Raw genomic sequence first — 25,039 nt, forward strand, 5'->3', positions numbered from 1 at the left:
AGCCGGGACCCTCACGACAGTTTCCCCTCCCCGCCCCATGACAAGACCAGCTGCTTCTGCTAACCTCAGTGCTCCATAACAATATTTTTCATGTATGACATAATGTGAAAAAAGTTGGCAAAACTGGTTAGAAGTTCTTTTAGGGGAGATCTGTTAGTGGGAAATACTCTCAATTTTTGTTTGTCTGAGGAGATCTTTATTTTATTCTCATCTTGCGTGATAGTTTAGCGGGGCGTTAAACTTTAGATTTTCAATTTTCTTCCCCCCACCCTCCCCTCAGCAGTTTGATATTCTGTTGTTGCAGTTGAGAGGTCTGTGGTCAATCTAATTGTTATACCTCGTGTGTTTTATTACTAAAAGTAAATAGTATTTGTCACGTAGAAGGGAAGAAAGAGTGAAAGGGAGGTTTAAGCCTATCAGTCATTTTTAGATTTCTTATTTGTTAAGTTTCCTCTGAGAATCCAGAGGGAAAATGACCCTTCTCTTTCCAGGTGATCTTGGTTGAGCTGCATCCCAGTGGACTCCAGCGGTCTTTCTTTGATGAAGAGGATCTGAATACTATTGCCGAGGGAGACAGCATATATGCCTTCCAGGCCCCTCCACCCACCAGCCGGGAGCTACTTCTGGGTACAGCAGTGCTTGGAATCATTTTCTTTGGATATTATGAGTTAGAGGTTTGAGAGGGTAATCATTGGGTGCTAGGGCATAAGACATTTAGTTTTAGCACTTGGAACTATCAGGCTTATTTTCTCTGATATTTGGTCTACAGATTCTTGATTATTAAAAATTAGTCAACTCTTACAGAGGTTCTCAAAACCTTAGTGAGTATCTGTCACCTGGAGGGCTTGTTTAAGCAAATTCCTGGGCCATACCCACAGAGTTTCTGATTCGGGAGGTCAGGGGTGGGGCCTGAGAATTTGCAGGTGTAACAAGTTCCCAGGTGACACTGCTGTGGCTGGTCCCAGGACCACACTTAGAGAATCGCTATTCACAGTGGGTGCTGGGGTCATCTTTGTCTCCAAGACTCTTGTGGCCCAATGGCTGTGCTTAAAGTAAAAATTTTACAAGTTGGAGCATTAGATGGCCAAGGCATTTATTAAACGACTTTTTGTTAACAGTCCCACTGTCTAATGCTTGCTTTTCTTAAACTTTGGACTGGCTGAAATAGTCCATTTCTGACAGTCTTTCATTGCAGGTCGGTTTACATTTGGCCTAATTAGCCAGTCAGGAGGGCCCATATTTAGAGGACCAGTGCCAGGGTTACCATATAGCCCAGATGAATCCTGTGCCCTGGCCTATATCCTCAGCTGGCCTAGGTGGCGGCAGGCTGTGGGGACTGAGTGTCTGTGGTTGCCCTGTGTCAACAGGGAGCCTCTGGGCTTGGAACCTGGAACAGGACATTGGCCCTGATTCTGTTATAACTCAGTACAACAAGCCCTCATTTCAGATTCAATCGCAGGTCACACATCTGTGCCTTAAGAGTCAGATTTTCAGAATTGATTGGAAATTGAGGCTAGTCCAATTCCTCTACTTCCTCAGTGGCAGAGGGTCTTACCTTCTCTGTGTACCTCTTGTGCTGGCTTTCTAAGAGAGTGGATGCTCTTTGACTCTCTGATCCGGGCATAAATGCAACCAAAATCATTTTGGAGTACTTTTCAGATGGGCTTGAAAAAGTGTTAATTAAAATCCCTGCCTTGGTTTTAAAATGATTGAATGCGCACAACTGCAGATTCGCTGCCGTGTGTTGGATCTTCAGATGCCAGATGGCGCAAGCACTGTGAACCTCACTACCTTCTCCCCTAACGCCCTCTGGTGTCTCCCAGTGGTGGTTGGTAGATGCTCAAAGAGAAGAGGGGAGGCGAAGCCAGGGTTCTGACCCAGCGAGCAGCTCATTGAGTATACAAACCTGATTCTCCTCCCCAGCTCGTCCGCCCGGTCTGTCGGTCTCCCCGCACTTGGCGGCCCGCGAGGGGCAGCGGGCATCGCTGCCTGCCCATGGGGAGAACAAGGTGCTGCTCCTCTTCTGTAACGTGGTGGGGTCGGGGCTGCAGGCCAGCAGGTATGTCTGACCTCATCTTCTTTTCACGTGGTGTCTGGGGTTTGTAGACGTGTACCTGGAATTCTGTCTAGAATTCTAATTTAATAAAATTAAAGATCTGTTCTCAAAGTTAATCAGCTAGGAGCAGGATACTTTCTGGTCGAGAGAATTGGAAAGAGCAGCCTTAAGCAGATGGCAAACGTCGTCCTTAACAGTTAAGCATCGGGGGCTTTCCTGTTAGTTTCAGGAGCAGTTATTATTGCTCCCACCGCTATTGTTCTATGCTGCGTTGTAAGGCTGAGGGAGCACAGTGAGACAAGGAAAAAGAAACTGGCTACAGGAAAAGAGGAGATAAAATTACTGCTATTTGCAGGTTATATTGTTATCTCTCCAGAAAGCCAAGAACTCAAAAGTGATGAGAGCTAATGAGAGAGTTCAGGAAAGTCACTGGTTACATAACAAATATACAAAACCAGGTAGTTTTCTTAGATCGTCCAAATAAAATGTTTAAAAGATATAACTCCAATGAAAAATTTTTAGGTTGCGAAAATGTTTGCCAAATTTATCTGGACTAGTAAACTCATAGGAATAGCCGGAAAATATTGGGGGAGGGAGGAAGAAGGAAGAGGGATTGCTTTATTAAAACAATAAAGTTTTAATTATTAAAATATTGTGATGTAGGCAGAAGAATATACACTTAAATCAGTGGAACAGAATAGGCCAAAGTATATTTAAGTATTTATGATAGAAATGGTATATTTCATATTATTAGAGAGTGAATGAATTATTCAATATGTAAGGCTGGGCTGATCTTTTTCTTTTTATTTTATATAATCAATTTTTTTTACTTCTGCCGTAAATTCACATGTATGAATGCCAGGTTGATTAGAGAGGTGAGTACAGAAAAGGAAACCATAAGGTAGCTTGAAGATAATGTAGGGGGACGTTTGTGTCTTTGGGTGGTGGGCCACTTTGACACCTAAGGCAGGAGGCTATATTGAAAAAGGCTAATGTTTTAAATACATTTAAAATTTTCAACTAAAAGCAAATTTGAAAGGCAAAGTATAAACAAGGAAAAATATTTATATCATGTGACAGGTAAAGGATGCCTATCCATCATATAAAACCTAGCTCTCAGATAAGTGAGATGAATACTCTTTTAGTAAAATGAGCCACAGAGATGAACATTAGTTCACGGAAGAAATACATGCACAGGTTAAACTATTCAGCTTCATATAGTAGAGGAAGAAATTCTGATTGCAATAGCAAGATGCTATTCTTAACCTTTTAGATTGTTGAAGAACTTATAGACATTGAAAATACTCATCCTGGGCAAGTGTCAAGGGAATGGGTGCGTGCCTCACTGATAAATTGGTGTGGCTTTTCTGGAAGGCCGCTTGGGAATAAATAGCTTTGTGCTTGCATTTCCACTTCTGGAACTTTATCCCAAAGAAGCAATTAGTCAAGTGCACCCAAAGGTGTACTTACAAGTTTCTGCCATAGACAAGCGTTGTTTACGTAAAAAATTGGAAGCAACCTGAATGCCTGACATCCAAGGATCAGGTATATGACCCGATCTGCTCATCCCACAGTGGACGCACCGTGCCCTGGCCTGTCCAGACACCCTGCGTCACATTCGTGCTGTGTTTTAGCAAAGGTTAATCAACAGTTTCACATTCTTACCCCATTGGATCGTCCCACAACCTTGCATGGTGTGGCCGTGGAACAATCAATGGTCAGTGATTTGTCCGGTGGTCCCCGTGGCTGAGCTGGAACTGACGGCACAGCCATGTCCAGGGTTCTCAGCTCTACCAGCTCACTGTTGTGTGTTCATCAGGTTGGGTTATGGGAAACAGTCCCAGTTATGGGAATGTTCCTGATGCACAAAACCATCAGTGTGTCCACTCGATGGGGTTCCCTCTGGGTTTCTCCCTGCCTTGCTTTCCTCTGGCTCCAATTTTCTTACTCCACTCTCTGCTGTGGGGAAGAGAGTTTTCCAGCTGGCCGATCACTTGAGACATCTCTTTACATTGCCATGTCTCTCTTTGGCTTTGCATCTCTGGGCCTCTGTTTACCCCGCAGTGTCTCCGTTTGCAATGAGGTTCTCTGACGGGCCATTTTGTACTGTGCTTGGTGCTTAACTCTCATCCAGTGGAGAGGAGCCCAGGAATAGAGCAAACGCTCATGACTGTTGGGGATTGTTGGTTTATCCTTTGCTGAAGTGACCTGATATCCTTGGATTTTTTCAGGTTTGGGCCACCTTTCCTGATGAGGGAAGACAGAACCATTTCCTGGGTCCAGCTCCAGCAGTGCATTCTCAGTAAGGTCCGCTATCTTATGAAGAGTGAGGCCCCCATACAGGTCAGTGTGTGTGTGTTATGGGAGGTGGGGTGGGGGTGGGGGGTGAGTGGGAATGTTGAGGTGGCTCAGGAGAGACAAGAATTTGCTGTTAATGAGAATGTTCACGTTGTTGAATAAAACACTGATTGATGTGCAAGGAAGTAACCGTTTTATGATGTATAGTGTCTTACTCTTTATGATATTGCAAAATACTTTTCACAGATGGAGCTTTTCTCGTTAAATCTTTCAAAACTCCATTGGAATAAAGACTGAGATTTACGTTATTCTTCTCAACTTTGTATATTGGTGGCTTATTATAGTTCTTCCTAGAGGATAGCTTATTGTGATGAGTTGTAACTTGTATGTTTGGATTACACATTTCAAGACACTTGAGATATCACTTCTGTGGAAACTTAAAATTGATGTTTATATCCAAATATGAAAATCGAGATTTTAAAATAATTTTGTCCAGTTTTTTAAAAACTGAGATAAAAACTCAAGAGAAAGCACCTTTTTGCCTTCCTCACTTATTTATTCTCAGATTGGTAGTTTCTGAATAAAAACAACATATTCTAGAGCCGGCCCTGATGGCCTAGTGGTTGAAGTTCAGCCCGCTCCACTTCAGAGGCCCCGGTTCGGGTCCGGTTCGGGTCCCAGGGCAGAACCACACAACTCGTCTGTCAGTGGCCGTGCTGTGGCGGCAGCTCATATAGAACAGCTGGAAGAACCTATAGCTATATGCACCTCTGTGCTGGGGCTTTAGGGGGTGAAAAGGAAGAAGAAGGGAGGAAGATTGGCAATGGATGTTGGCTTAGGGCAAATCTTCCCCTGCAAAAAAAACCACCAAAACACATATCTAAAACCATTCCTTTTAGCCCCTCTAGTATCAGAAACTCTTCTGATGGCCACCTGGCAGTGAAGATGTTGACATTTTGAGGGATAGGTCGTTAGCATTGGAATTTTGTTTTCCCCCCAAATATTCTCTTAGTAAGAACTTTTCATCTGGGGGATGTACCCAATTTATTTCAGAGGTATTTCTTCATCGTTCGTGTTCCTTCCTGTTCAGTGAAATTCATACATACAATTTAGGATTTATGCTAAATATCACTTTGTTAAAGACCTTCTCTACATTTGTACCAATTTTTGTCTCTGAAGGATGTTGCTTTCTGTACTGCCCAGCAGATCTGCCACGGTGCCCAAATTAGAAATGCTAACTTCTCTCTAAGTAGGTCAGAATATCTGGTAGCAGCTTTAGCTTCCCCCAGACCTTGTGCTCCTGATTCTTGAAAGTGGACGAAACCACTTTCATGTGAATGTTTCACTCAGCTGCCTTCATCTCCACCTGGTCAGTGTACTTTAGGCCTCTGCACCCCTATAGTCATTTTGACTTTAGAAGTTGATCAAGTGGTCAATGGGGCCAGCGAAGCTTGAATACAGGCAACTTTCAATTCAGCTATGGATGCTTTTGCACAGATTCATTGGCAAATGTGTGGTTGGACATGATTTTCTGTGGGAATAACGTATTCTAAATGGTTCTGAGGGTCCCAGGCTAACCCACCCATTTAAACAATAATGCATTTAATACTATATGAAATAACTGGCTGAATATGGCAGTAATTTGAAAAGGAACATTCAGAATTTGCAACATTGAACTGAAGAGATTAAAAGTAGTGAACAGATCTTGAAGGTTCTAAAATGAATTTCCCTAGCCAAGAATAGAGGACAGGAAAATAATCTCCTACAAAAATGACCAATTTGCTGGGCAGGATTAATTTGCATGAATTATGAAAAAAAAAAGAGATTTATCATTGCCAAGACATTTTTCTGGTCACTTTAAAATTTTCTTTGTGTGCAGGCAGGGCGAGCTGCCTCCAGACAGTATAGGCGCCTTGATTATGTTGCCATCCAAACAGCAAGGCTCAGTTAGGGGTGGCAGGAAGAAGAGTCTTTCCCTCAGATTTAAAGCACGTTCTCCTTAGGAAGCCCCCTCTACTGTGGCCAGTCCCCAGTCAAAGCCCCTGAAGCCAGCTTGCTTCCAGCCATTGGTTTTGTCTTTGTTGAAGCCACATATCAACCAGAGTGCGGTTATAGTCCAGTTGGGTGTACGCTGTATTCCCTGGTCTTGACCCTCGAGGCCTCTAGAACCGCCTTCTGGTTTCCTTACTGACCTTGTGCGTTGCTCCCTGCACACGTCAGCTGCCACAGCCAAAGGAGGTGACTCCCAGCTCTCTGGGTGTTTTTATGGTCATGCTGTCTTCCCACGTGCTGTTCCTCTTTCCTGGAATTATAATGCTTTCCTCCTTTTCCTCATCTGAATTGAATTATACTTTATCAGTATGTTTCAAGTAAAGATGTCTGCCTTTTACCTTTGTCAGAGTTTGGAAAAAGATTTTTGTTTTTCCGGGCCGGCCCGGTGGCCCAGCGGTTAAGTGCGCACATTCCGCTTTGGTGGCCCAGGGTGCAGACACAGCACCGCTTGGCTAGCCATGCTGTGGTAGGCATCCCACATATAAAGGAGAGGAAGATGGGCACGGATGTTAGCTCAGGGCCAGGCTTCCTCAGCAAAAAGAGGAGGATTGACAGCAGATGTTAGCTCAGGGCTAATCTTCCTCAAAAAAAAAAAATTTTTTTTTTCTAGTTGTAGCCAAGGTCACCAGTGACAGTTTTAAGAACTGTATTTCCTTTTTTTGAAGATTCCATTGATTCTTTTTTTTAACTGTGGTAAGATATACATAACATTTATTTAAATCATTCATAAGCGTACTTTATTTTCATAGTGTTGCATAACCATCGATACTATCTATATCTCAAATTTTCATCATTCCCAGAAAACTCTACACCCGTTAATCAACAACTCCCCATCCCATCCACCCCTACCTCCAGCGCCTGGTAACCTCCATTCTACTGTCTGTCTCTATGAATTTGCCTACTCTAGCTGCCTCATATAAACAGACTCATAGAATATTTGCCCTTCTGTGTCTGGCTTATTTCACTAAGCAAAATAGTTTCAGGGTTCATCCATGTTATAATGTGTCAGAATTTCCTTCCTTTTTAAGGCTAAATAATATTCCATTGTGTGTATATATCACATTTTGTTTATCCATTCATCTGTGGATGGATACTTGGGTTGTTTCTACCTTTTGACTATTGTGAAATAATGCTGTTTAAGACTTGCTTCAGGGGCGGGGCCTGTGACCGAGTGGTTAAGTTTGTGCGCTCTGCTTTGGCAGCCCAGGATTCTGCCAGTTTGGATCCTGGGCATACACCTAGCACTGCTCATCCAGCCATGCTGAGGTGGCGTCCCACATACCTAGAAGGACCCACATACCACATACCACATAACTAGAAGGACCCACAAATGAAATATACAACTGTGTACTGGGGGACTTTGGGGAGAAGAAGGAAAAATAAAATAAATAAATAAGCAACTGCTTATTTAAAAAAAAAAAAAAAAGATGGGTGGGCCTGATGGCACAGCGGTTAAGTGCACACGTTCCGCTTCAGTGGCCTGGGGTTCGCTGGTTCGGATCCCGGGTGCGGACATGGCACCGCTTGGTACGCCATGCTGTGGTAGGCGTCCCACATATAAAGTGGAGGAAGATGGGCATGGATGTTAGCTCAGTGCCAGTCTTCCTCAAAAAGAGGAGGATTGGCAGCAGATGTTAGCTCAGGGCTAATCTTCCTCAAAAAAAAAAACTCACTTCAATTTCAGAAAAGTTAGAATATGAAAAAATATACATTTTAGAATAAAAACATAGATGGTATTTCCTTATTTGGCTTATTTTGAAGTATATAAATATTTATTTAGTGTTGGTATGTAAAATATACACAACTTGCTTTTAGATTACTGCCTCATTTTGGCAATTTGATGATGATGGTAATCATCTTAAGTTAAATTATCTATTAATAATTAATTAACATGGTTGATTTATTTTTCCACTGACTGTACCAGCATCTGCTCCAATTAAACACATGTTACTTAAAACCAACACGTTCACTGTTCTGGAAAATTTAATGTGTTAAACACTGTTAGATCACTATGTTAAAAGCTATGTTAAAAGTGAAAAAAATGAAGCCTTTATATCTCTAGATTTTGAATACTAATTATTAAGGGAATATTTAAAGGAGAGTATAAACAAAAAGGTTATGTTTTTTGAGTAATTTATTTGCACTGAAGAGTCTAATTTAAATCAACATGCATGATGACCCGCCTTCTCTGTTCTTGTCTTGGCAGAACCCAGGGTCGATGTTCTCCATCCGGGTGGTGGGGCTCTCCCTGGCCTGCAGCTACTTATCCGCACAGGACGGCCGGCCCCTCTGTCACTGGGCAGTTGATAGGTAAGGGGATGTTCCAGATTTGGTGAGAGAATGAATGCATTCTTATTTGCCTGGACTCCTTTGAGGTGTCGTAATCAATCAACACCATTGGTTACAGTCTTAGTTTCTCTCGGTCACTTACCTCTCCAGGGCCAGCCGTTGTGTTAAGTCCTTATCCACATTCTGTGCTTTGAACCCTTATGTCTAGAGAGGTACTGTGGTGGCCACTTCAAAGATGAGGCAACACTGAGGTTCCCAGAGGCTGGTTATCTTGCTCACACTCACACAACTAGTTAATGGCGAAGTCCAAATCGGAATCCAGATCAGTCTGATTGAAAAACCCAAATTCCTTCAGTTAGGTCACGCTACTGAATTCAACCTCAGTGCCCCTCTAGGGCAGGCGGGCGTCCCACCGCTGCACCATTGGTCCCAAACTGTACAAGCTTTTGGACTGTGGCTGAGGGGCAAAGCCAGGGCGGCCGTGTCTGCAGGGGCTTTCACTTCCTGCTTCTCCACGTGCCCACCTCCACAGCCTTCCGCCGCATACGGCCTTGCAGAGCAATGCATTGTCTAGCGCTTTTGCTCATTTTCTCACAGACACAAAGTTCTCCGTAAGGTTCTCCGATTTCCTGGCTTGGTCAGTCAAAGCTGACTGACTCCGTAATGTAGGTGTGATATTGTGATTTATAAGAAATATGTATTTGGTCTTCTTCCTGGTTTTGGCACAGAGGTCCTAAAATCCTTGGAATTTCCTAAGTGATAAGAGCAATAAAGTTGCCTTAAAAGTAGCTAAGGATGGGGGTGGTTGCCAGGGGAACCAATCTTGTGATTAGAGGATTGGAACTTTCCTGTTCTGCTTCCCCTTCCCCCACATCAGGGAGGGAAGAGGGGCCAGAGGTCGAATCAATCGCCGATGGCCAGTGATTTAATCAACCATGCCTGTGTAATGAAGCCTCCGTAAAAACCCAAAAGGACGGGTTTTGGGGAGCTCCTAGGTTGACGCACACGTGGAGGTGATGGGGGAGTGGCGCACTCAGAGGGCATGGAAGCTCCACGCGCTTCCCTGTACCTTGCCCTATGCATCTGTTCCATCCGTCTGTTCCTGAGTTATAGCCTTTTACAGTAAACTGCTAATCTAGTGAGTAAACTCTTTCTCTGAGTTCTGTGAGCTGCTCTACAAATTAATCGAACCCAAGGAGGGGGTCATTGGAACCTCCTATCTATAGCAGGTTGGTCAGAGCACAGCTGGACTTGCAATGGGTGTCTGGGGGGGGTGTGGGGGACAGTCTCGTAGGACTGAGCCCTTAACCAGTGGGATGAGATGCTATCTCCAGGTAGACAGGGTCAGAATTAATTGCTTGACCATGTGGGGAAAAAGCACACATTGGAATTGGTGTCAGAATCCTAGTAGGGAAGGGCCCCTCCTCCCTTTATAAAGAGACCAGGAACAGGGTAGGGGGGCAAGCCAGAAGGTTCTGTGCCCTACGCCTAATCCGTACCCTCCTTGGCTGGCTGCTACTTTGCAGAGTTAGGGAGGCAGGAGAAATGTCAGCCAGGGGGCAAAGGGAGGGCCTCTGAGAAGGGCCCCTTCATGACACACTGTCTTGGAGAAGAGAACCGTGCCACTCAAAGTGTGCTCCACAGACTGGTGCCAGCTTACAAGCTGCTCATCACCTGTCCATGACAAGAACTTGAGAGGAAGCATTTAGAAGTGTTAGAGCAACATGGCAGAGAATTTAAAATATGAATATCATAATTTTTTTAAAAATTGAAGTTGTATTTTCTATGTTACCCTCCCCCCATTGCATTTTTATTATATTTTACAAAGGTATTGGTCTACAGCGGTTCGAAAACAAACCAACAAACAGGTCTTTCTCCACAGGTAGTTTGAGAAGCGCTGGAAAAGAGTCTAGTTGCACAGCAAGTTGACCGTGCTCAAGAAGGCCCTCCCTTGAGGCCACAGCCCTTCTGGTCACACCTTCTGTCCACCCAACATGTCCCTGCTGTCTGGCCCCTGCCTGCCCCTCCCCACCCCCCTGCTTGGACAGCTCTTCCCAGCATCTGGTAGTGTCAATCTCTTGCCACCTTCACAGAGCCCTCTGTTCAGCCTCTTGGCCTGCCTAGCCCAGCACCTTCTTGTTCTTATAGAAATTTCTTTCTTTTTTTAAAATTGTGACAAAATACACAGAACATAAAATTTACCATCTTAACTTTTTTTTTTTCTTTTGGTGAGGAAGATTGGGACTGAGCTAACATCTGTGCTAATCTTCCTTTGTTTTCTATGTGGGATGCCGCCACAGTGTGGCTTGATGAGCAGTGTGCAGGTCTGCACCTGGGATCCAAACCTGCGAACCCCAGGATGCCAAAGCAGAGTGTGAACCCAACCACTATGCCACTGGGCTGGCCCCCCATCTTAACCATTTTTAAGTGCACAGTTCAGCAGTGTCAAGTACATTCATAGTGTCATGCAACCATTGCCAGCATCCATCTCAAGAACTTTTTTCATCTTCTCAAACTAAAACTCTGTCCCCATTAACAATAACTCCCCATTTCCCATCCCCCATCCTCCAGCAACCGCAATTCTACTTTATGAATTGACTGCTCTAGGTACCTCGTATAAGTGGAATCATGCTGTATTTGTGCTTTTGTGACTACTTTACTACTTTACTTAGCATGATGCCTTCAAGCTGCATCCATGTTGTAGCATGTGTCAGAATTTCCTTCCTTTTTAAGGCTGAGTCATATTCCACTGTATGGATTTACCACATTTTGCTTATCGCCTAGAGGTGTATTTTTTTCCCTGAAGTGTTCCTCTCCCTCTCTGGGACCCTCAGGTATTGTCGGTCTCAGCCTCCTGGCCGGGCTCAGCATCCCACCTGGCCCACCGCACGCTCCCTCTGCGTTCTGTCCGTGGATGGTCTTGCTTCGGTTCTGTCCCCTTCAGGTCCAGGTTTCTCAGATCCATATCTCCAGCCCAGACTTTTCTCTGAGATACAGACCCACCCTTCCTACTTAAATGTCTTGTTGACATAAAAACTAAACGTGTGCTGGTCTGAGCTCTTCTCGCTTCAACCTTTCCTCTTCCTGTCTTCGGTGTCTAGATGGGGACACCACCAGCTACCCAGGACTCGAGCTGGGAGTCATCCTTGATTCCTCCTCCTCACTTTCTCCTCACATTTAATCCATCATCAAGTCTCGTTGTTCCACATCCTGGTGACTCCTCAGCTCTGTTGCCTCCTCTCCACGTTTACCACCGTTGCCTGAGTTCAAGCCTTGTCACCTCTTAGCTGGACACCCCGGGAGTCTCCTCTGATGTAACTGCCCCCAGACCAGTGGCCCTGTCATCCATCTGCTTCATACTTGTCTGTTTAAAACCCTTCAATTGCCCATGGGGTAAAGTCTACACTTCTCACAGTGGCAGACGAGACCCTCCCTGTGTGGCCTGGCCCCTCTGTCCGTGGCCTATCCCCCCCTCCCTCCGTGGCCTGGCCCCTCCCTTGTGGCCTGGCCCCATCGCTGCGCCTCTGCTCCTCATTCCAGCACACGTCCTACCCTTTGCTCTGTCTGAGCCCTCCGCCTGCACGGCCCTTTCCCCTCACCGCTCACCGTACCCCTGGCTGATTCCTGCTCCTCCTGTGCAGGAAGTCTTCTCCGGTCTCCAGAGCAGCCTGGTGCTCTTCCTCTGCGTCCCCGTCCACACCCTGGGCACCCTCTTTGCAGGACTCTCCCATTCGACTCTGAGCTCTCTCCGGGTAGAGGTGTCTGTGTGTTGCTTGGAATCGCATCCTGTCATAAAGTCCACTAAAGCCCTTTCCCGTTTGACTCAAGGCTGTGACCAGGAGAGAAGATCGTGCTGTCTCCTGAATGACTGTTTCCATGTAACAGTGAACTTCAGGCCACACCCATGCCTGTCCCTTTTCTCTGGCCTAAGGGGATTCGTATAGCGGAGTCTGAAGACAGCAGTTTTCCTTTTCCACTCCCAAGTCTAGACTCCAGTTGAAAAGGAGATTGAGGATTGAGGCCGAGAGAGATCAGCATATTAGGTTTATTAATTATCAGTTTGTTTATTTAAGGCTGATTAAAGGACGTGGCTTAGATGTGAGTCTGATGTGAGCTTTTGAGAATGTTTCCCCAGAATTAAATATCCTCGCTCCCTACCCCCTCGGTCGAAGCCGAGCTCCCCAGTTGTGGGCCTTTCACATTGTGAAAATGGAGAACTGGGGGTCCTGAAGAAAGCGGCTTAGATCCAGGGCTGCACACAGGCTCCCCAGTGTGTCCCCTCTGAATTGAATGTACGTCCCAATCTGCCAGCCTTCCTACAAGGACAGAGCAGCTCCCAGGAGGCTCGGGCATCCATGAGAGACAATGCCAGCATGCTCACCTTTAGCTCCTAGGGAAGAGGAACCAGAAGGGGCTGAGCGGGTCACCTGCCCTGAGTCCCACCTACCAGATAAGGTGCTTCTCCTCCTTTGGGGGAGCGAGGGAGGTGAAGAGGCAGACAGTCACATGCTCGTAGCTTGTTCCCGCCACTCTACAGAAAGGCAAGGAAGGGCCGTCATTGTTTGTCCTGAATCCACAGGGCTCACAAGCTGGAGGGCTGCTCCCAGGCGCACCTTGTTCCTGCTTCTCCTGCCTCTTGTTCATCAGGATGGTGCCACGGCTCCACCCCAGACCTGCTGGTGCTCAGCCAAGGATTTTGTGCTTTCATGAGCCCAAAACCTGTTTTCGAATCATCTTAGTCTCACCAGGGGACTCATGTGACATCCCCACTTTTTTTCTTGCAGTGCATTTTAAACATTATTTTAGGGGCAGACTTCCCCACCAGACATGTATATGTGTCTTGTAGATTTCACATCTTCCGCTTTCTTCTTGTAGGGCCGACTTCTACATTAAGGTCGAGTAACCTTTTCTGAAATGGGCTGAGCCCAGGCAGCTGCGAAGAGCTGTAGGTCGATTCACACTGAGATCTGGCTGTTGGAGGTCTGGAAGGGGAGGAGCTCGTAGGCTGTAGAGGAGGACCAGATGGTGCTCCTCTCACGTGGTGCAGCGACAGTGAGCCACTCCTTGGAGGCGCTGTCAGAATCGGGTATTCGTGTAGGGCAGTTCCACTGAGACACTGAGGAGGCAGCTTGGCTGCAGTGGGAGAGTGGATCTGCGTCCTTACAGGAAGCCAAACCTTCTGAGCTCACAAGCTCCCGAGGGAGTGAGGAGAGCACGTTCAGAGAGAGATTCAGGAGCAAGCCTTCGGCAGACGACGGCTCCCCATTACCTGACCTCCAGTTACGCTCCATTTTGGGCATTTCTCTTTGGAACGTCATCCTGGGGCTGGAGGCAGACCCCTGAGCCTGCGGAGGTGTGGGAAGGCACCTCGGGGCTTTCTGATGGCTCGTGCTCTCTCCCCAGGGCTTTGCACCTCCGGAGGCCTGGAGGGCCCCCCCACGTCAAACTGGCTGTGGAGTGGGACAGCGGAGCCAAGGAACGGTGAGTCCAACTGAGGTGGGCACCAGCAGAGGGGGGACAGTCCTGCCCGTGCACACGAATCTCTCCGAGCCCAGCTCTCCCCAGTGCGGCTGTAAAGCGTGTGCACGCCTCCTGGATGCCGTGTGACCCTTTCCTCTGAGAAACCGGAAGGACAATTGTCTGTAGATAAACAACAATGATGGTGATAGTCATAATGAAGGTGGTGGGTGGTGTTAGTGATGGTAACATGATAGTAGTAAACGCTTATGTGGCCCTTCCCTACTCGCCCTGGGCCAGTCACTGCTCTGAGCAATTTACATATATACAACTTATTTATTCTTCATCACATCCTATGAGGTAGGTAGTATTATAATCCACATTTTCAGATGTGGAAACTGAGGCACAGAGAGCTTGAACAATTGCTCAGTGTCACACAGCTCATGTACACTAGAGCCAGGATTTGAACCCAGGTTGTCTGGCTCGAGTCCATGCTCTTAATCCCTAAACTTGGCTGCTTCTGTGACACCGAGGGCATCTGCCCTAGTTTGAAAAGGGACACTGGTCAGCCCAGCAAGTGTTTATTAATCTCCTACTAGGCGCTAGGCCCTGTGCAAGGATGAGGCAGCAGAGAAACAAGCCAAGAACTTGGTTCCTCATGGAGTTGATGGGGAAGGTGGAGGATTCCAGCAAACAGAGGGCGCCCTGAGTCAGAGTGTGCGCGAGGCACCCCAGGAGCCCTTAGGAAGCCCTTAGGGCCTTTGCCTTGCTGGCAGGCCTTCCACGCTGTTTGCTGTGAGTGGAGACGCAGGAGGAACCCCTCTCGGAGGTGAGAAGCCCTGAATGCTGTCTGTTGTCTCCTGCAGCCTGTTCGGGAGCCTCCAGGAGGAGCGGGTCCAGGATGCGGACAGCGTGTGGCAGCAGCAGCAGGCGCACCAGCAGCACAGCTGCACCTTGGATGAGTGCTTCCAGTTCTACACCAAGGAGGAGCAGGTCCTGCCCTGGGGGTCCACTCCTGGGCCGAGGAGGGGGCTGGGTGCCCATCACGGGTTGGCCATGCGCTTCGGGGGCCTCACGGTCCTGGTGGCTTCCTTTCCAGCTGGCCCAGGATGACGCGTGGCGGTGTCCCCACTGCAAAGCCCTCCAGCAGGGCATGGTGAAGCTGAGTCTGTGGACCCTGCCTGACATCCTCATCATCCACCTCAAAAGGTTCTGTCAAGTGGGCGAGAGAAGAAACAAGCTCTCCACGCTGGTGGAGTTCCCGCTCTCCGGGCTTGACATGGCTCCCCATGTGGCTCAGAGAAGCACCAGCCCCAAGCCTGAGCCAGGCCCCTGGCCCTCCTGGAGGCAGCCGGCCTGCCTGCCCACCAGCTACCCGCTGGACTTCCTGTACGACTTGTACGCCGTCTGCAACCACCACGGCAGTCTGCAAGGTGGGCATTACACAGGTGAGCCTTGCCTCTGGGCCCCGGCTGCGCCGCCACGTGTTGTGCCTGTGGCCCGGGAAGAGGCGCCCCTGGGATGCCGAGCTCTGGGCTCTGGGCTCTGGGCGTGAGCTGAGCCCTCACCCACCGCACACCAGGCGCCTGCCACGGGGAGGGGGTCTGGTCCAAGCCATGGAGCTGAGGAGGTTGGTGGTTGGAATGTAAAGTTAGTTACAGCCCAAATTTTTGACCATATCAAATAGAGGAGAGTGGCTGCTGGAACAGAGAGAGTGACGTTTGTCCTCATCTGTGCTTCAACACGAGGACTCCTGCTTATTGGATTTGGTATTTTTTATTTCTATAGCAGACATTTAATTCTTAATCCCTCAGAGGGACTTAAGAGAAGTAGATGAACGGAAGGACAGAAACAAATAGCTGGGCGACTTGTTTACTTGTTCAAATCATAGGCCTTGGTCTCTCCTATTCTAGAATAACGTAAGTTATTTCTTTTTTAAAATTTTTTTAAAGATTGGCCCTGAGCTAAGATCTGTTGCCAATATTTTTTTTTTACCCCTTCTTCTCCTCAAATCCCCCCAGTACATAGCTGTATATTCTAGTTGTGGGTCCTTCTGGTTGTGGCGTGTGGGACGCCACCTCAGCACAGCCTGATGAGCAGCGCCATGTCCGCGCCCAGGATCCAAACCAGTGAAACGCTGGGCCGCCACAGCGGAGCATGCGAACTTAACCACTCGGCCACAGGGCCAGCCCCCCAGTTATTTCATTTTTAAAAGGATGCTTTGAAATATTTCATCTTTTGATGAAAGGTGCATTTCCAGTGTCCTAATGTACCTGCAATTTAGAAAATACGGGGCTGTGCAGAAATCCAGGGGCATCACTCGTTCATTCACTGAACAAGTATTCATTAAGTCCCATTCCATGCCAGGCCCTGTGCTAGGTGCCGGAGCTTCAGCCATGAACAACACAGACACGAGTCCTGCCCTCGTGGGACTTCACTCTAATTTCAGACACAGACAATAAAAATGTGCTTGTCACTTTAGCACTTTCACTACCTGGCTGTAAGAAAAGTTGATTGATCAAAAAGATGTCTGTGACAGAGATAAGGCCTCTCTGAGGATACCAAGAGCTGAAAAGATGAGGTGGAACTAACTATGTAAATAAATGAGAGGAAGAACATTATGAGCTGCGCTACTAGCATGTGCAAAGGCCCTGAGGCAGAAAGAGTTTGGTGTGTTTAAGAACTGATGAAAGCCTGTTGTAGCTGAAGCATGGTGATCCAGGGGTGAGTCACACAATGGGACTGGAGAAGTGGGCAGTGCTAGATCAGAAGGCACTCTAGGCCATGGACAAAAGTTTGCATTTTTTCCAAAGATCGATGAGAAGTCATTTAAAGGTTTTAGGCAGAGGAGTAAAGGCATAATCTAGTTTACAAATTGAGGTGGTAGCTCTGCCCTGTGGAGAATGGGTAGAAGGGAGTAAGGGTGGAAGTTGGGAGTTCCAGTTAGGAGGATGTCTCTGGGGCTCAAGTGAGAGACGGTGTTGGCTGGTACTCGAGTGATGACAGTTGGGGTATTCAAGACACAGTTCGGAAGTAGAATCAGCAAGACTGGCTTTTGGACTGGCTGTGGAGTGGAGGGGAGAGGGAGGAGCGAAGGTGGACCCCCAGGTGCCTGGTGTGGGTTAGTGCAGAGTCAGCCAACTATGGCCCGTGGGCCAGATACAGTTCAGCACCCATTTCTGTACAGCCCATGAGTTATAAATGTTTTTTACATTTTTTAAAGTGGTGTAAAAGAACAAGGAGAAGAAGACGTGGCAGAGACCATACATGATCAGGAGAGCCTGAGATATTTGCTGTCTGGCCCATTACAAAGATGTTGGCTGACTCCTGGATTAGTGGGTTCTGGCCCCGTTCACCGGGACCTGAGGGGAGAGGAGGAGAACGTGGTGTATGCTTGTTGGCAAGGTGGTGAGAGTCTCATTTACGAACATTTTCTTAAATGTTCCACTTCGATTCTGAGGTAGGAAGGAAGTCTACTGTAATCCCAGCTGCATACTTTCCTTGCACACTGAATCAGATGTGCATTCTGAAGCTTCTCAGAAGAAACGGGGTGAATGTTGACGCGATTGTCCAGCTGAATAACTTGGGCTCCCTTTGACTGCAGATCGTTCCTGAGCAAGTGACAGCACACTGTATCAGTAAGAATCTGGGAGTGTAACTGATCATCTCTCCTAATGCCACAAAATTAATTTCTGGCTAGAAATGGGCCGATTCTTCTCATTCTGTCATGAACACGTCCGTTTTCCCGCTATGCCGGTGGGAAATGGCTTCCTGCTTTTGAGGCTCCCATAATTGGGCCTTGGCATTTGGACTTTTGCAGCCTACTGCCGGAACTCTCTGGACGGGCAGTGGTACAGTTACGATGACAGCACGGTGGAACCACTTCCAGAAGATGAGGTCAATACCCGAGGGGCCTACATCCTGTTTTATCAGAAACGGAACAGCATCCCTCCCTGGTCAGCCAGCAGCTCCATGCGAGGTGGGTGCTGCTGCTCATTACAGGAGTCGGGGAACTGGGAAGTCCCTTTAAGGGCTGGGAAGATGCTCAGTGGGACATCAAGGACCAGGAGAGGTGGGCAAGGGTCTGGAAGGGGAGGATCTGACTGCGGCTGCAGACAGAAGAGCACCACAGGCTAGCACCCCGTTTGTAAGGCTGTGGGATGGACACACTGAAATCCGAGAAAGGGGAGAGGAGTGATGTTTTGTATCTGGCAGGTGACTCGTTGCGGCGTGCGATTTCATGTTCCCAGTCTCGCTCATATCAAGCCAGGTTTTAATTAAGCTTGTGCAGTATAAACCTGCATTAGTCCTGCTAGAAAGGGACGGGCAGTTATAAGGGACGCAGGCCCTTAGTCTCCTAATGTAGCTGCTTAAGCGCATCCCAGCCATATGCGCGTTGGACAGCCTCCAACCCGCCTGCAAGTCTGGAGGACAAACAAGGGTCAAGGCGACCTTTTGATGTGACTTATTTCACTCTGCAATCTAGCCATCCCTATCTCGGGGGTGAGAGAACATTTGTTTAAATTATTATTATGACTCAGATTTTTCTCCTCAACAATTTTTGGAAAATGGCCAAATAAAACCAAGATGCCCCAGGAGATCAAAATCAACCCTAATGAAAAGTCTGCCTTCCTTTTACAGAAGATAGACATAGAAAGAAGAATGAAAAGCGTACGCTATTTAGAAAACTGGACAACGAGTAATTCCATGGAAAGCGTTTTCAGTATTCATCAACATGCTTTTCTTTCTGTGCCAGCACCCTCCCCTGGATTTTTCAGCTTGGTCACATGGTTAATCAGTTGCAGGTTTCTCCTCTGGGCATTAGCTTTTGTTTATGTAATTCTCCTCTGGTTCTGTAGTTCCAGGGCTCGGGGATGGGTGTCTGCCCATGAGAAACTCCTCTGGGGACCCCCGAGGGATGGAGTGAGTCCAGCCTTCCTTTCTGTGCTTCCTCGCAGGTTCCACCAGCTCCTCCTTATCTGATCACTGGCTCCTTCGGCTTGGGAGCAATAACAGCACGAGGGGAAGCCTGGTGTCCTGGAGCTCTGCGCCCGGCCCCTCCCAGCCCCAGGTGCCTGACCCTCCCGTCTTCACAAACAGCCTCTCCAGTCAGGAAAACGGTATGTTTCGTCATGTTGGTTAAATCTGCTGATTTTATTTTCATTTTCTGTAACAACCATTGTTCCTCATCTTTATGGAAGTGTTGGCTCTTCATGGCCTTGGTGTAAAGTGTCGGTCATTACGAGAGATTTATTCGTTTCTCAGTCAGGTCTTCTGTGATCCAGCCCTCGCCTACCTCTCCTCCCCGTCCCACTACCCTCCAGCTGCGGGTACGTTCCTTCTCTTCTCCCTGAAGCTTACTGTCTAAGGGGGAAGATAAAACATCGACAAGTAAACGTACATAATGACATGATGTAAAGAAGGATAAGGGTGCAGAGGTAAATCACCATCAGGGGAAGGAGAGAGCTAGGCTCGGGTGGGGAGAAAGGGTGCAGAGGGCCCCGTGGACGGGGTGGGCAGGTGGGGAAGGCCTGTCCGAGGAGGTGGCTTTGGAGCAGAGAGCTGAGTCATGTAGAAGTCTGGGAGCGTGCTCCAGGCAGAGGGGCTGTCGGGGTGAAGCTCTGAGTGGGAGTGAGCATGGGACGTGTGTGAGCGTGGGTTGTGTGTGAGCGTGGGTTGTGTGTGAACGTGGGATGTGTGAGCGTGGGATGTGTGAGCGTGGGACGTGTGTGAGCGTGGGACGTGTGTGAGCGTGGGATGTGTGAGCGTGGGACGTGTGTGAGCGTGGGACGTGTGTGAGCATGGGTTGTGTGTGAGCGTGGGATGTGTGAGCGCGTGGGACGTGTGTGAGCGTGGGATGTGTGAGCGTGGGATGTGTGAGCGTGGGACGTGTGTGAGCGTGGGATGTGTGTGAGCGTGGGATGTGTGTGAGCGTGGGTTGTGTGTGAGCGTGGGATGTGTGTGAGAGGCAGGGGAGACCAGAGCTGTGAACAAGGAACAGAAAGACAGGAGGTAAACAGGCCAGTCCATGATGTAGCTTTTGGCCCAGCTTTTGGTATGAAGTTTGCATTTTATTCCAAGTGCAGTGGTTAGCTGTTGGGGAATTTTGAGCAGGGAAGTGATCAGTCAGGTTTATCTTTTTACAAAGCCCACTCTGGCTGCTGTGTGAATAGTCACAGCAGGGCGAGCGTGGAAGCAGGAAGGCCAGTGGGAGGCTTGTGTGCTTGTCCAGGCAAGAGCAAGTGGTGACTTGGACAAGCGTCTTAGGTAAGAGATGGTCAGATTCTGGATATATTTGAAGACAGAGCTAACAGGACTTGCTGGTATGAGGTATGAGGGAGAGTCATCAAGGAGGATTGTTTGCTTAGCGTCTAAATAACTCGTTAACCAGTAGTGCGGTTCACGAGATGGGAAAGAGATGGGTAAGAGCATGGTCAACTTTAGAGGGAAATCAAGAAATTGTGACGTGGTGATTTTGAGGCTCCCGTAAGACATCCAAGCCACGATGATACCTAAGGAGTGGAATAAGGAGTTGAGAGGCATCAGCAAATGGATGGAATTTAAAGGCCCAGGGCTGGCTTCGCTCTCTTAGGAAAACAGTAAAGATAGAAAAGAGTAAAGACCTCAGACCAAGCCCTGGAGCTCTCAAGCATCTAGAGGTTGAGCAAAGAAACGGAGAAGGAGCAGCCAGTGAGACAGGAAGAAAATGGGCGAATGTGGTCACGGGTGCAGAAGAGGAGGATCTCTCAAGAAGGAAGTGGCCGCGGTGTCACATACTGTTGAGAGGCCGAGTAAGATGAAGATGGTAAGTGACCACCAGGCTGGAACGGAAGGTCACTAGTGTCTTGCCAAGAGCATCTGTCGTGGGTGGGAGAGAATGGAAGCCTGCGGTAAAGGTGGAGAAGACACCGGGTTGGAGAGGTGACAGTGGGTGTCGGCTCCATCAGGACTGTGATTAAAGGGGCAGGAGCTCAGAGGAATGTGGGCTGACAGTAGTTTTTGTTTTTCTTTGCCAAATAGAAAAAACTAGAGCAAGCTGGCATTCAGATGATCCAGTCTAGAGGGAAAAAGTGATGATAGTGCAGGAGAAAAAGACGATAACCACAGAAACAGTCCTTCAGTAAGAAGTGTGTGTGCGTGTGTGTCTGTGTGTCTTTAGCTGGGGTGTTCCTTCAATCAGAAAGTGGCAACACATTCTAATTACTTTTAGTTTCCATATTCCCCACTGGTGCCTGATTCAGTTTTCTAAATACAAACTTTTCATTGAAATATAGTACATATAGTAATGTTACTACTCACAAGTGTGCATCTGAGGAATTATCATAAAACGAACATACCCATGTAAGTATCACCCAGAGGAAGAAATGGAAAGTTCCAGGCCCTCCCCACCCCCTCTTTGTATCCCTCTCAACGTTACCATTTCTCTCCTTTCCAGAGGGAAGTGTTATTCTGACCTCTAACACCATAGATGGTTTTGCCTGTTTTGGACTGTATATACTTGGAGTCCCACAGGATATATTCTTTTTTACTTGGCTTCTTTTGCTCAAGATGATATTTGTGAGATTTATGTACGTTGTGTGTATCAATGCTCCTTTCATTTTATTCCGTTTGTCAAAAATTTCCCATAACAACTCAGAGACAAAGATCCTTTGCGCAAAGTTTAATTACATATGAGAGAGAGCGAGAGAGAAAGACACTTTTGTCTGTTGACTGTCATCAATGAAAAAGCAAGAGCAGGGATTTGGGGAAGAAATTGCGATGGGTGGAGCGGCAGGAAGCGCCTCCTCCTTTCCGTGGGTTCACGGATGGGCTGGAATCGAATGCAGAGGCTTGCCTGGTATGACCTGGAGAAGTTTGGCTTGTCATCGGGGGAAGCACCTTGAGTTATAGTGGATTTATGGATTCTTGAGTTATTTGTGGGTTCCCCCCAAATCCAGCACACAGGATGGCTTGTCTCTGGGAAATGTCTGTGGTGTTCTTGTGTGGCACCTCCACCTTGGGGACTGCACCATTTCCCTCGTCAAAATCTCCCATGTTGTAAGAATAGATTGCATTTAGTTTATTCATTGTATTGAGGTTAGATATTGAGGTTGTTTCCAGTTTGGGCTACTCCCAGTAACGCTGCTGTGAACATTTCTGTTCACGTCTTCTTGTACATATGTCTGCACTTCTGGTGGGCGTGTACCTAGGAGTGGATGTGTTGGGGCATAATGTATGTGTTTATTCATCAGCTGCTCATTTATAATTTATGTCACTGTTGTAGCCAAGTAGCTGACACAGCGCCAGGCTCTTGTCACATATTTGTGAGTGGATAAATAGAATGATAGAATCTTAAAGCTGCAAGTCGTTTTAGATTAGTATTGCATCCAACCTTCTGGTTTATAATGGTGTGTGCATCACAGTTTGGTTAATTATTCCTCAATCTCTGGCATTTGGGCTCCCAATATTTCACCGTTAGACAGAATGCTAATAGGAACACCTCTTGGTGTGTATTGTGTTTGTCTGATTTCCTTAGAACACTCTCCTGTGTAGACAGACTGTAGAAGGCATCGTGCTCTGACTCGCCTTGTCCGGGCATTTCTTTTCCTCTCACATTTTCACGACTGCACGTTCAGGGTAGTGTCTGGCGAACATAGAAGGCTTTCTTTCCCACGCTTGTCCATCCCCGTCAGCATGAGCCTCTGACGGGCTCAGAAATCCATCCCAGTTCCTTCCAGTGGCCTAGGATCTCGGGCCATTTCTTGGTTCTCCCAAGGGGAGATGTGTTTCACCTTCCCATAAGGAGGCAACTTCAAAAGACGAACCGACTTCTCAACATGGTTCTCCAACGGCAGCGGGAAGCACAGCTCCAGAAAACTCCCCAGAGAGACAGAGCGGGCTAGGATGGGAGGAGAGGTAATGCTGAAGAATAAGTGTCTTCCAGACCCTGGCAGGCACTTTGCTTACTCATTTAGTCATCCGGGTCTGTGGGAGAGGTGAGATGACAGCCCTTTTAAAAAGGAGAAAGCTGAGCCTCGGAAGTCACCAGTCCCAAGCTCACCTCCTAGAACGAGGCAGGGCTGCAGGGGCCCTGGCTCTGAGGCTCTTGGCATAAGTTCCAGGTTCGAGTTCATTCCATTCGGACACTGCGAGAGCCTTGCTTCCAAAGGGAGCTTTCCCTCTTGGAGTTTGAATGAAATGGTGATAGATTTTGAAACCTGTTTGAGAAGCTCTGAGATGGTTGGAAATCCAGCCTTATTTTCTTGTTACTACTAAATCTGGGCCCGATGAAAATCTAGCTTCTAGGTTTTCAGTAGTGGTGGGTACTACCTTCTCTCCCCATGGGTATGGGGGGGCACTTTTTTGCTGTCAAAATGAATAGAGACCACTAGTGGCATGTAGTCCCCGGGGTGGGGCCAAGGACGCTAAATGTCCTGCCAAGCCCGGGGATGGTCCCCTTCAGTACAGAATTGTCCCTCCCAAATGCCAGTCGTGCTCTGTAGAGAAACACTGTGAGCCTGGGAACTTTGTCCTTCCAGCAGCTCTGGTTATGGGACGTTGAAATTATGGAGGTATTTGAAACTAAAATGAACGAATCCAAGCGTTGTGGGGACCGCACCTTATATAACTGGGGACGGGTGTCGGGAGAGGCTCTACAAGAAAAGAGATATAAAAGTATCTTACTTTTAAATTTTTATAAAAACGTGAACTTGTGAAAAAATATCTAGGGTCCTCCAGAGGCCTCCTGTCCGTAAGGGCCCTCAGCTTCCCAGTGTGTGTGCCCTGCTGGTGAATTTCCTCTGTGGCCCTTATTGGGCCGAAAAGGTTTTGTTTTCCTCTTTTTCAGTGCTTTCCAGATAGTACGTCATTTCAGTTTTGATTTCCTCTTTGATCTAAACGTTATCTGGGAGTTTCAAGTATTTAAGATTTTTGGGTCACTTTTTTATTCTTTTTTTCTAATTTTGTGGATTGTGATCCAAGAATGTGGCTTTCAAAAATCATTCTCTTTTTTTTGTGATCAAGTAAGTACATGATTATTATTTTGTCGATGTTCTGTGTACACAGAAAATAATGCATATTGTCTATTGGAGGGATGTGAGCTTCATATCATGACTATTAGATTGGGTGAGTGGGTTGTTGTGTTCATTTCCCGTGTCTTTAAATTGACCTCATCCAGCACTGCCTGGCTAGGAAGGAGGTATATTCCTCTAAAGCTGTATTTTTAATCAAGTACTCCCAGATCTTTAATAATTTTTGCTTTATATTGTTAGCTGCTTTGTTAAGAGGTATCTGTAAGCTGATGGATGTGCCTTTTCTCGTTATAATGTTGCTCTTTATCCTGCTAAATGCTTTTAATCTTAAATGCTACCTTGTTCAAGATTAATAATCCCACCCCTGCCTTCTTTCTTTTTGTTTGCATTTGCCTGGTATCATTTTACTATTCTCTTTTGCTATAAAAAATCCTTTCTTTTAGAGTTACTTTTAAGAGGTTTCTGGTAAGTAGTATATTGCTGGGTATTTTTTTTTTAATGTCAAAAATTCAGAGCCTGTCTTAAAAAGGGAGAGTTCAGTGTATTCATACTTAATGTAACCACTAGAAAACTTGATTTCATTTCACTTAAAAATGTTTCTATCACTTGTTTCTTTTTGTCTTTTTCCTTACTTTTACTGCTTTGATCGTGTTGCTGTCTGTTCCCCGTTTGCCCCCTGGTTCATTTGGAAGTCCTGCTGTTTTTCTCCATCTTGTTAATTGTTAACTTTATCCTTCTCACTATTTATGATCAAATGCATTTTCCTGTTACTACATGGATATGGGAAGCCAGCAATTTTCTGGGAGTCATTCTGCTTCATCACTGCCTTCTCTCCTTGCCCCTGATAAAATGAGACCGATATGATGCTTCCATGTCA

At 47.0% G+C, this 25,039-nt stretch overlaps 1 protein-coding gene across 2 annotated transcripts in view; it reads left to right on the forward strand.

The window, feature by feature from the left end:
* USP43 (ubiquitin specific peptidase 43) overlaps positions 1-25,039 on the forward strand; it is a 58,791-nt gene that overhangs the window by 26,897 nt on the left and 6,855 nt on the right. Inside the window, exons 6-14 of one of the 2 annotated variants that reach the window (XM_023653501.2) lie at positions 492-627; positions 1,924-2,059; positions 4,288-4,399; positions 8,613-8,716; positions 14,099-14,176; positions 15,019-15,145; positions 15,252-15,585; positions 17,973-18,131; positions 19,111-19,272. In XM_023653501.2, coding sequence (XP_023509269.2) covers positions 492-627; positions 1,924-2,059; positions 4,288-4,399; positions 8,613-8,716; positions 14,099-14,176; positions 15,019-15,145; positions 15,252-15,585; positions 17,973-18,131; positions 19,111-19,272 — 1,348 coding nt within the window. Of the gene's footprint in view, positions 1-491; positions 628-1,923; positions 2,060-4,287; positions 4,400-8,612; positions 8,717-14,098; positions 14,177-15,018; positions 15,146-15,251; positions 15,601-17,972; positions 18,132-19,110; positions 19,273-25,039 lie in introns of both variants that reach the window. The other variant, XM_023653499.2, reaches the window with a different exon arrangement.

Source organism: Equus caballus, chromosome 11 (genome assembly GCF_041296265.1).
Source record: "Equus caballus isolate H_3958 breed thoroughbred chromosome 11, TB-T2T, whole genome shotgun sequence".
In the NCBI taxonomy this organism is placed as follows: domain Eukaryota; kingdom Metazoa; phylum Chordata; class Mammalia; order Perissodactyla; family Equidae; genus Equus; species Equus caballus.